Genomic DNA, 10,657 nt, shown 5'->3' on the forward strand with positions numbered 1-10,657 from the left:
GAGGATTTCCGGGAAACTCAGCCAGCTACCTGTCACGGCATTGCTGCATCAGGGATGTCTCCTCACGGCGCCGAGAGACATTGCCCAGACACTGGCCATGCATTTTGCGGAATCTACCGCCACTATTAACTGTGATCCAGATTTCTGCCGCTACCGCACTGCCGTCGAAAGGGGCCACTTGGACTTCCGGTCTCTAAATTCTGAACCCTATAATTGCCCCTTCACAATGTGGGAACTGGATTCTGCGCTGTCTGTGGCTCATGATACTGCGCCTGGTCATGATCAAATCCGGTACAGCATGCTGCGGCACCTGTTGCTGCCATCCAAGGAAGTTCTCCTGAACTGTTTCAATATGATATGGTTATCTGGCACGTACCCTGACTCGTGCAGGGAGGCAATTTTGATTCCCCTCCTCAAACCAGGGAAGGACCGAACGCATCCCAGTAGTTATCGGAGTATTGCCTTGACGAGCTGTGTTGGGAAGACGTTGGAACGCATGTTCAACCGCCGCCTGGTTTGGCTGCTCGAGACCAGGCAGCTCCTTAGCCCCTCTCAGTGTGGCTTTCGGAGATGTCGTTCCACTATAGACAACTTGACCCTGCTTGAGGCCGCCATCCAGCAGGCCTTTCTACGTAACCAGCATTGTCTAGGGGTCTTCTTTGACATTAATAAGGCGTATGACACTACTTGGCGCCGCCTTATCCTCAATCAACTCCATGAGTGGGGCTTTCGTGGCCGTCTCCCCATCTTCATTCGGTCCTTTCTTTCTCACCGCCTCTTTCGGTATCGGGTTGGTAATGTGCTATCGGAATTGTACGTGCAGGAGAATGGTGTTCCTCAGGGCAGCGTTTTAAGTGTCACCCTCTTTGCCGTTGCTATTAACAGTATCACGTCCACTATCCGGAGTCCTGCCCAATGCTCCTTGTTTGTGGACGATTTTGCTGTTTTCTGTTCTTCCTCCAGTCTTGTCAGTGCTAGTCGGCAGTTACAGCTTACGATAAAGCGCTTAGAGGCATGGACTGCAAAGACGGGTTTTACCTTTTCTGCAGACAAATCTGTGTGTGTTCATTTTAATCGTTCTCGGCGTCTTTTTACCTCCCCTGAATTGCGCCTGAGGGGCACCGTTCTTCCTTTTAGAGACACTGTGAGGTTCCTGGGCCTCACTTTTGATTCCAAGTTGTCGTGGTTGCCTCACCTTAAAGACCTCAAGGTGCGGGCCCTGAAGGCACTGAATATTTTGAAGTGTCTGAGCCATCGGTCCTGGGGAGCAGATCGGGCGCGTCTGCTGCAGTTTTATAGGGCTTTCGTCCGATCGCGTCTTGACTATGCTTGCACCGTGTATGGGTCAGCAAGGCCTTCGTATCTGAAGATCCTTGACGCAGTACACCGTGAGGGTATCAGGCTGGCCACTGGTGCCTTCCGTACCAGTCCCATCCCCAGCCTGTGTGCTGAGGCAGGGGAACCGCCGCTCGCCATCCGGCGGAAACTCCTCATGGTGCGACGGGTGTGTCATTTCCTTGCCTGTCCTACCTCCCCTGCGTACCATACCGTTTCCCGACCGCCTATGGAACGTCTCTTTTCCAGTCGTCCCAGGGCAACAAAACCATTTGGGATTCGTGCCAAGCATTTGCTTGAGTCCCTTGGTGTGGAGCGTGTGGCCCCCCAACGACAAGGTTTTACTCGCCTGCCTCCCTGGTTGCTCCAGAGGCCCAGCATCCTTTTAGACTTGTCGGAGAACCGGAGGAACTGCACTCCGGCGTTTGTTTTTACCTCCTTATTTTACGATATTTTAAACCAGCATCCGGACCATGTACCTGTATTCACAGATGGCTCTAAACAGGGGGACACTGTTGGTTGTGCTGTTGTTTTCCCTGATCGAGTCGTCAAGTTACGGCTTCCTGCGGTGTTTACCATCCTCGATGCCGAATTGTTTGCAATATTGCGGGCATTGGAGCAGATGAGATGTGTTCCCAGTATTAAGTTCCTCATCTTTTCTGACTCCCTGAGTGCCCTTCAGACCATTCAACACTTGTACCCAGCGGATACGGTCGTCCAGAACATCCATGATGCCCTACTCCACCTGCAACGGCAGGGGAAGGAGGTTTCTTTCTGCTGGGTGCCGGGGCACGTGGGTATTAGGGGAAACGAACTGGCGGATGTGGCTGCCAAAGATGCATGTTCCCTCCCTCACGTTGTTGAATGTGCCGTCCCCCTCCATGCTGTAACCTCCCTTTTGCGTTTTCGTGTTATGCATCAATGGGAAGAGGAGTGGTTGGCAGTTTCTGACAATAAGCTGCGTCTGGTAAAGGCCACTACGCGACCATGGCGTACGTCCTACCAGTCATACAGGCGGGATGAGGTTCTCCTCACTCGCCTCCGCATTGGACACAGTCCCTTCACGCATGGTTTTTTACTCCGGCGGGAGGACCCCCCAATCTGCAGTGCTTGTGGCGTCCAGATTACTGTCCGCCACATTTTACTTGACTGTCTTTTATTCTCTGACCAGAGGGCGGTGGTTTCCTTGCCACCGGATTTGCCCTCTATTTTGCAAGACGACGCAGCGACTGTGGTTAAGGTTTTACGGTTTTGTGTCCTGTCCAATCTGTTGCCTCGGATTTTAGGGAGAAGGTTTTAATGTGCTGCTGGGTGACTGGCTCACCCAGGTTTTAGGTAAGAGGTCCGCCAGTCACGATTACCTCCTTGTTTCCCTTCGGTATCTGTTCTCTTTTCCTTGTGTTTCCTTTCCTTTTTTAGTGTGTTTCTTCTCCTCTTGTTTTGCCTCTGTATGTGCGCATTTGGAACTGCGTCAGGCCTGTGTCTTTTAGCCGTTCTCCTTGTTCGGCGTCCGTCTTCGTCCCTTCACCGCCTGTGTTCCTGTTTCTATGCGTTTGGGCGCTGATGACCACGCTGTTTAGCGCCCGTAAACCTCAAACACACACACACACACTCTCTCACTCACTCTTTCCCACCCTCCCTCTCTCTCACTCACTCTTTCCCACCCTCCCTCTCTCTCACTCACTCTTTCCCACCCTCCCTCTCTCTCACTCACTCTTTCCCACCCTCCCTCTCTCTCACTCACTCTCTCTTTCCCACCCTCCCTCTCTCTCTCACTCTCTCTTTCCCACCCTCCCTCTCTCTCACTCACTCTTTCACACCCTCCCTCGCTCGCTCGCTCGCTCTTTCCCACCCTCCCCCCGCTCGCTCGCTCGCTCCCACCCTCCCCCGCTCGCTCGCTCGCTCCCACCCTCCCCCGCTCGCTCGCTCGCTCCCACCCTCCCCCGCTCGCTCGCTCGCTCCCACCCTCCCCCGCTCGCTCGCTCGATCCCACCCTCCCCCGCTCGCTCGCTCGCTCCCACCCTCCCCCGCTCGCTCGCTCGCTCCCACCCTCCCCCGCTCGCTCGCTCGCTCCCACCCTCCCCCGCTCGCTCGCTCGCTCCCACCCTCCCCCGCTCGCTCGCTCGCTCCCACCCTCCCCCGCTCGCTCGCTCTTTCCCACCCTCCCCCGCTCCCCCGCTCGCTCGCTCTTTCACACCCTCCCCCGCTCGCTCGCTCTTTCACACCCTCCCCCGCTCGCTCGCTCTTTCACACCCTCCCCCGCTCGCTCGCTCTTTCACACCCTCCCCCGCTCGCCTCGCTCGCTCTTTCACACCCTCCCCCGCTCGCTCGCTCGCTCTTTCACACCCTCCCCCGCTCGCTCGCTCGCTCTTTCACACCCTCCCCCGCTCGCTCGCTCGCTCTTTCACACCCTCCCCCGCTCGCTCGCTCGCTCTTTCACACCCTCCCCCGCTCGCTCGCTCGCTCTTTCACACCCTCCCCCGCTCGCTCGCTCGCTCTTTCACACCCTCCCCCGCTCGCTCGCTCGCTCTTTCACACCCTCCCCCGCTCGCTCGCTCGCTCTTTCACACCCTCCCCCGCTCGCTCGCTCGCTCTTTCACACCCTCCCCCGCTCGCTCGCTCGCTCTTTCACACCCTCCCCCGCTCGCTCGCTCGCTCTTTCACACCCTCCCCCGCTCGCTCGCTCCTCTTTCACACCCTCCCCCGCTCGCTCGCTCGCTCTTTCACACCCTCGCTCGCTCGCTCGCTCGCTCGCTCGCTCGCTCTTTCACACCCTCGCTCGCTCGCTCGCTCGCTCTTTCACACCCTCGCTCGCTCGCTCGCTCGCTCGCTCGCTCTTTCACACCCTCGCTCGCTCGCTCGCTCGCTCGCTCTTTCACACCCTCCCTCGCTCGCTCGCTCGCTCGCTCTTTCACACCCTCCCTCGCTCGCTCGCTCGCTCGCTCTTTCACACCCTCCCTCGCTCGCTCGCTCTTTCACACCCTCCCTCGCTCGCTCGCTCGCTCTTTCACACCCTCCCTCGCTCGCTCGCTCGCTCTTTCACACCCTCCCTCGCTCGCTCGCTCGCTCTTTCACACCCTCCCTCGCTCGCTCGCTCGCTCTTTCACACCCTCCCTCGCTCGCTCGCTCTTTCACACCCTCCCTCACTCGCTCGCTCTTTCACACCCTCCCTCGCTCCCTCGCTCGCTCGCTCTTTCACACCCTCCCTCGCTCGCTCGCTCTTTCACACCCTCCCTCGCTCGCTCGCTCGCTCTTTCACACCCTCCCTCGCTCGCTCGCTCGCTCTTTCACACCCTCCCTCGCTCGCTCGCTCGCTCTTTCACACCCTCCCTCGCTCGCTCGCTCGCTCTTTCAGACCCTCCCTCGCTCGCTCGCTCGCTCGCTCGCTCTTTCAGACCCTCCCTCGCTCGCTCGCTCGCTCGCTCGCTCTTTCAGACCCTCCCTCGCTCGCTCGCTCGCTCGCTCGCTCTTTCACACCCTCCCTCGCTCGCTCGCTCTTTCACACCCTCCCTCGCTCGCCTCGCTCGCTCGCTCGCTCGCTCTTTCACACCCTCCCTCGCTCGCTCGCTCTCTCGCTCTTTCACACCCTCCCTCGCTCGCTCCCTCGCTCGCTCGCATCGCTCGCTCGCTGTTTCACACCCACCCTCCCTCGCTCGCTCGCTCGCTGTTTCACACCCACCCTCCCTCGCTCGCTCGCTCGCTGTTTCACACCCTCCCTCCCTCGCTCACTCTTTCCCTCCCTCCCTCCCCCCACTCACCATTCCCCTCCACAGCTCCACCATACCCCTCCACAGCTCCACCATACCCCTCCACAGCTTCACCATACCTCTCCTCCCCGCCCTCTCCGCACCCTCCCCGCGCCCTCCAGAAAGGAGTGTTTAAAAACTATAAGACAGAAATATTATTTATTTTTTGCTGTAGGTTTGAAAACAAATGTAGATCACATTTCATCAGTATACAATGCCTTTACAGTGTATTGGTTATTTTTTAAGTGTAGGCGGAACGATTCATCTCCTCCTTGGTAATTTTAGCAAATAGAAGGAACATTTTTTCTAAAACCATTAAACATATTGCTCTGAAATTTGGACTATATGTTCAGTGAATATTTCTCTACAAAGTTATAATGCCATGTTAAGAAGTATTTATTGGTTTTTGTTTTACAATTTTTTAAAAACATATGCTTACTTTTTTCTTTTAAATTTTGCACTTTTCTACTATAACCCTTGGATTATACAATATTTTTTACAATTTGTTATAAAAATTATGGAAAAGAAGTAAACAATATTGTGTGTAAATTTCAGTGATATACTGTTAGCAGTTTTTGAAAATATGTTCCTCAAAGATGAAAATTTTAAAGTTACAGGAAATGGCTTCCAAAGTTTAATACATTCCTGCCCCATATGATGGATTATCAGCATCCTCATCTTTTCCAGTGTTAGTTTCCTTTTCACTGGTCTTTTCTTCCCTTTTGCTACATGTTTTAGGCTTTTGTCTCCTCTTCCTGCACCTCTTAGTTTTTCATCAATTAGGCGCATTGTGAAAATGGTGTTGTGTCCTGGTTGGAAACCTGAACGTTTCAGCACATCACATTTGATAATGTTTCCTTTATTGTATGTTGCCACTGCATCATACACTCCAAAATGCAATGTTTTTATCTGTACAAACACTGTTTTGGGAATCCTAATCCAAATAAAATTATTTACACTTTGATTTGGATTTTGTGTTTTCCCATGTAAACAATTTTCCATTATACTAGGCTGTGATAAATCTCTGAATATGGGCTTAATTACATCAATAACAGCATTTGGCAAACTGTTTTTATAGGTATATTCCTTTCCTGATTGGTACTTACACGAGTCATCACTTGTTGGGCACAATGCATGTTGTGGGTGCTCATTTGTTGATGCAGTATGAAAAAAATAATGCCCATACTGCTCTCCTCATATGCTCAATGCTTCTTGTATTTTGACTAATTGCACACCGATAATACGTCTGCAATCTATCAGTTGCTTCATCTGTCAACCTTTCTCTTCCTCCAAGGGTTTTACCATCACTAAGCTTCTGGGATCCTAATGTCTGCTTTAGTTTGCGGAAGTGAGCCCCCATGTGCTTCTGCGCAGGTCCAATGCACCCCTGTTTTTTAATGTGAATTTCAGCGCCATAAGGTTCCTCTACAGCTTTATATCCCTTAGAATCACTATCTCCTAGATAGTTAGTGTATCATACGTTATACAACTCCTGTGATCTGGAAAAAATTGCTTTCACTCCCTCTACTTCCATCGCTCCACGAGTGCCGTGAAAATTTGCTTCACAACTTTCACTGTTTGTCCTTGGAATTGCCCTTACATCTACAATGTTTTGAGAGAATAGCAACATCAATTACTTTACAACTATATCCACTGGTAGCTGTCACAACTCCACTTAGAGATTTATGACCTCTACATTCCCATGATCCATCTAAAGCAACAGTTAAAATCTCTAAAAGTCCCATTATCTGTTACAGCTTCTTCAAATGCTTTCTTCATTGTTGCTTGAGCAACATCTGCAGAAGAAGATCCCACCAATTCATTATAAAATCCAAACTTGACTGGTGGTTTTGGCAAGTTCATAATTCCACATAAAGTTGTCCCTGCAGCACTGCCCTTGCCAATGCAATGCAAGCCACACGCTAGCCTAACATTTATATCATACACCTTCTTTCCACTATTACCACTACAAGGAATACTCTTAGAATTAGAAAACAAAACTTTTGCAGCACATTGGTTGTTGTTGTGGTCTTCAGTCCTGAGACTGGTTTGATGCAGCTCTCCATGCTACTCTATCCTGTGCAAGCTTCTTCATCTCCCAGTACTTGCTGCAACCTACATCCTTCTGAATCTGCGTAGTGTATTCATCTCTTGGTCACCCTCTACGATTTTTACCCTCCACGCTGCCCTCCAATGCTAAATTTGTGATCCCTTGATGCCTCAAAACATGTCCTACCAACCGGTCCCCTCTTTTTGTCAAGTTGTGCCACAAACTCCTCTTCTCCCCAATTCTATTCAATACCTCCTCATTAGTTATGTGATCTACCCTTCTAATCTTCAGCATTCTTCTGTAGCACCACATTTTGAAAGCTTATATTCTCGTCTTGTCCAAACTAGTTATTGTCCATGTTTCACTTCCATACGTGGCTACACTCCATACGAATACTTTCAGAAATGACTTCCTGACACTTAAATCTATACTCGATGTAAACAAATTTCTCTTCTTCAGAAACGCTTTCCTTGCCATTGCCAGTCTACTTTTTATATCCTCTCTACTTCAACTATCATCAGTTATTTTACTCCCTAAATAGCAAAACTCCTTTACTACTTTAAGTGTGTCATTTCCTAATCTAATTCCCTCAGCATAACCCGATTTAATTTGACTACATTCCATTATCCTCGTTTTGCTTTTGTTGATGTCCATCTTATATCCTCCTTTCAAGACACTGTCCATTCCGTTCAACTGCTCTTCCAAGTCCTTTGCAGTCTGACAGAATTACAATGTCATCAGTGAACCTCAAAGTTTTTATTTCTTCTCCATGAATTTTAATACCTACTTCAAATTTTTCTTTTGTTTCCTTTACTGCTTGCTCAATATACAGATTGAATAACATCGGGGAGAGGCTACAACCCTGTCTCACTCCTTTCCCAACCACTGCTTCCCTTTCATGCCCATCGACTCTTATAATTGCCATCTGGTTTCTGTACAAATTGTAAATAGCCTTACGCTCCCTGTATTTTACCCCTGCCACTTTTAGAATTGGTTATACTTCAATAATATATTACATGTCAAACCAATGTGTGAAGTTATTTACAATTTCAGTCCTCTTTCTTTGCAAACTTGGCATAATACATTGTTTCAAAATATTAGAGAGCAAGAAAATGTTAATTATTTCAGTCACATCATTATTGCCACTTTCATAGTTTTCAAATGTTTCTTTGCTGTCACAAAGTTTCTTGTTGAAAGTAGTTCTGTCACATCCATTTGGGGTAGTGTGAAGCAGTCTGAGCAGCATCTCCCTTTGAAACAACAAAAGATTTCTTCTTCCACTCATTGTGCCTTTTCTTAAACACTCAGTTGCTGAAACAGGGCATATTGATATCCACAAACCAAATATGTAAAACAAGTACGAGCAAAATTCGTCAAATACGGAAAATTGAACAGCTAAACAACACAAAGCAAACTCCACAAGTCAACATACATGGTATAGGGTTTATGTTTACCGATATGAACAGTCACTTGTCACAGAAATAAAGCCATACAACATTGGAAAACAAAACACTGTCTAATTCCACAAAGATACCCTGCTTGCAGCCAGCGAGTGGCGCTGTCGGATGTGACACACCAAGTTGCTACAACCGTTTACCCTTGCAGCAATTTAACACACACTTAGAATTCACTTGGAAGGGTGAAACTTGATTTGTTTTATTCACAAAACTCGAACTAGTTTTGTAATAAAACATTAATTTTGTCATTTTCATCATTCCGGCTCCCCTTAAGAGTTTTTCTTAATTATTATTGTGGCTAAGATATTGGAAAGTATGTTGTGACATTACATCAAAAATAAGAATCGTACAAAATTAGCAGTTTGTCATTATTTCCTCTTGGATATGGTTTTGTTTGTATTCTATGAAAAAGTGCTGTTGACAGGTCATAAAGTGCATTTTAGGGCCTTTGTTCGCTGCAAAACAAAGCAAGAGGAAACAGCTACATAGTAATGTTGGGCAGACTTTAGCAGTGTTGTAAGATTATTGGCGATAAAACTGTTGAAATATTGATTTTATGTTACAGGAGCCTCCGCCACCATATCATTCAACAACGGGGAAGAAAGACCAGTAGGACTCAGCTTACAGAGAAGGCACAACATTTTGGGCATGCATAGTTGTACCTATGTATTACTCAAAGTGCGGATAAAAACTTGTCTTAATTATTATCCAAGCAAAAGACCAAAACTGGCAAGAAATTTTGATGCACAGTTCAACAGAAAATGAAGTAATAAATGTTTAATGCGATTGTGACATTTACTTACATAATAGCTTAATAGGTTGTTGGTTCTTGATGGTTTTTGTCAGTTGTCCTTGGGAATCTGTAGATGTGTGTGTGCGTGCGCTTGTAATATATGTATTTGTAAGGTGTATCAAACACCTACATGACAGTGTGTTTTAATTTCCTGCATCAATTTTAATTGTACAACAACACTTTCAAACTGTCAGTTAACACTTGCTATTTAAATAAGATCTGTTTGGGGCGCTGTTCCCCACCAATTGCTATGTGCCGTTTGTTGTTCCCATACTGGGTGGGATCATTTCCAATACAATAAATATGGACTATCTATGCATAGGTTACAAATAATAAAGATATCCCTTGTATATAAGGCATCATGCATAATTCTGATTGTTGTCTGTTTATAAGATATTATTGCAGAAAATATATGAATAGCTGGGTCTTTGAATGTGCACAAGTATTCAGCTTCAGTTGTAGTAACAGTCTAGCTTTTTAAATTCATTCAATAAACTCATTTATTTTCCTGTATGTAATTATTTCAGTTTCATTTGCAATACTTGTACTTAAGTTTTTCCCCTTGATTGTTACACTACAGTATACAAATCCAATATACTATGCAAGTTTTGTGCATGTGAAAGATATAATAGTTTTTAAAAATAGTGAGATCCTTTATTTTAAAAATGTTTACTGTGAGACATACTGTTTGTTGGATCTAGAGTGAAGAATTTTAGTTCTAAAAATGGATTGGGAGAACATACTTCCTCCCCTTTAGTCTCTAATTTGTCGTCTCCCTTAATGCCTACAACCTCGGCCATATCTCATCACGCAGAATGAATTATCGCCAGCAAAGTTGGATTTTTCCGTGGAGTCTCTACACCCAAATACTTTGCTGCAATTCAGAGAATGAAAAGTATCTTTGCACTAAAAACTTGGTGTAGTTTGGTGGCCTACCCCCATGTGCCACTGCCAAAAATACTCATAAGATACTGTTAGTAGACTGTTTGGAAGCTGGCTTGAACTGGAAACTGATGCATGATTACATAGTATGAAATGGAACACTGATTTAAAATATATGTTCATTGATCAGATTTCAAATATAAAACTGAAGCTGTCATGACTCCAAAGGTTTGTTTTCCTACAGCATGATATGGACACCAAAAATTTTAATGATGATTCCTATAGTGTTATCTTGAAGACCAAACTGCAAAATGATGATGGAAAATACTGAGTGGAATACAGAAATGGAAGAAGTAAAGATAAAAACTTGCTGTATAGTAGGATTCTTGAGTTG

The 10,657-nt window shown here is 47.2% G+C and overlaps 1 protein-coding gene across 1 annotated transcript in view; it reads left to right on the top strand.

Annotated features, from left to right (window-relative positions):
• Window positions 1-9,899, top strand: part of LOC126354572 (WW domain-binding protein 2) — a 114,863-nt gene extending 104,964 nt beyond the window's left edge. Inside the window, exon 7 of the mRNA XM_050004317.1 lies at window positions 9,154-9,899. Coding sequence (XP_049860274.1) covers window positions 9,154-9,201 — 48 coding nt within the window. The 3' untranslated portion in view covers window positions 9,202-9,899. The remainder of the gene's footprint in view (window positions 1-9,153) is intronic.
• Window positions 9,900-10,657: the final 758 nt, after the last annotated feature.

The sequence above is a fragment of the Schistocerca gregaria genome, chromosome 3, assembly GCF_023897955.1.
Source record: "Schistocerca gregaria isolate iqSchGreg1 chromosome 3, iqSchGreg1.2, whole genome shotgun sequence".
Taxonomy (NCBI): Eukaryota; Metazoa; Arthropoda; class Insecta; order Orthoptera; family Acrididae; genus Schistocerca; species Schistocerca gregaria.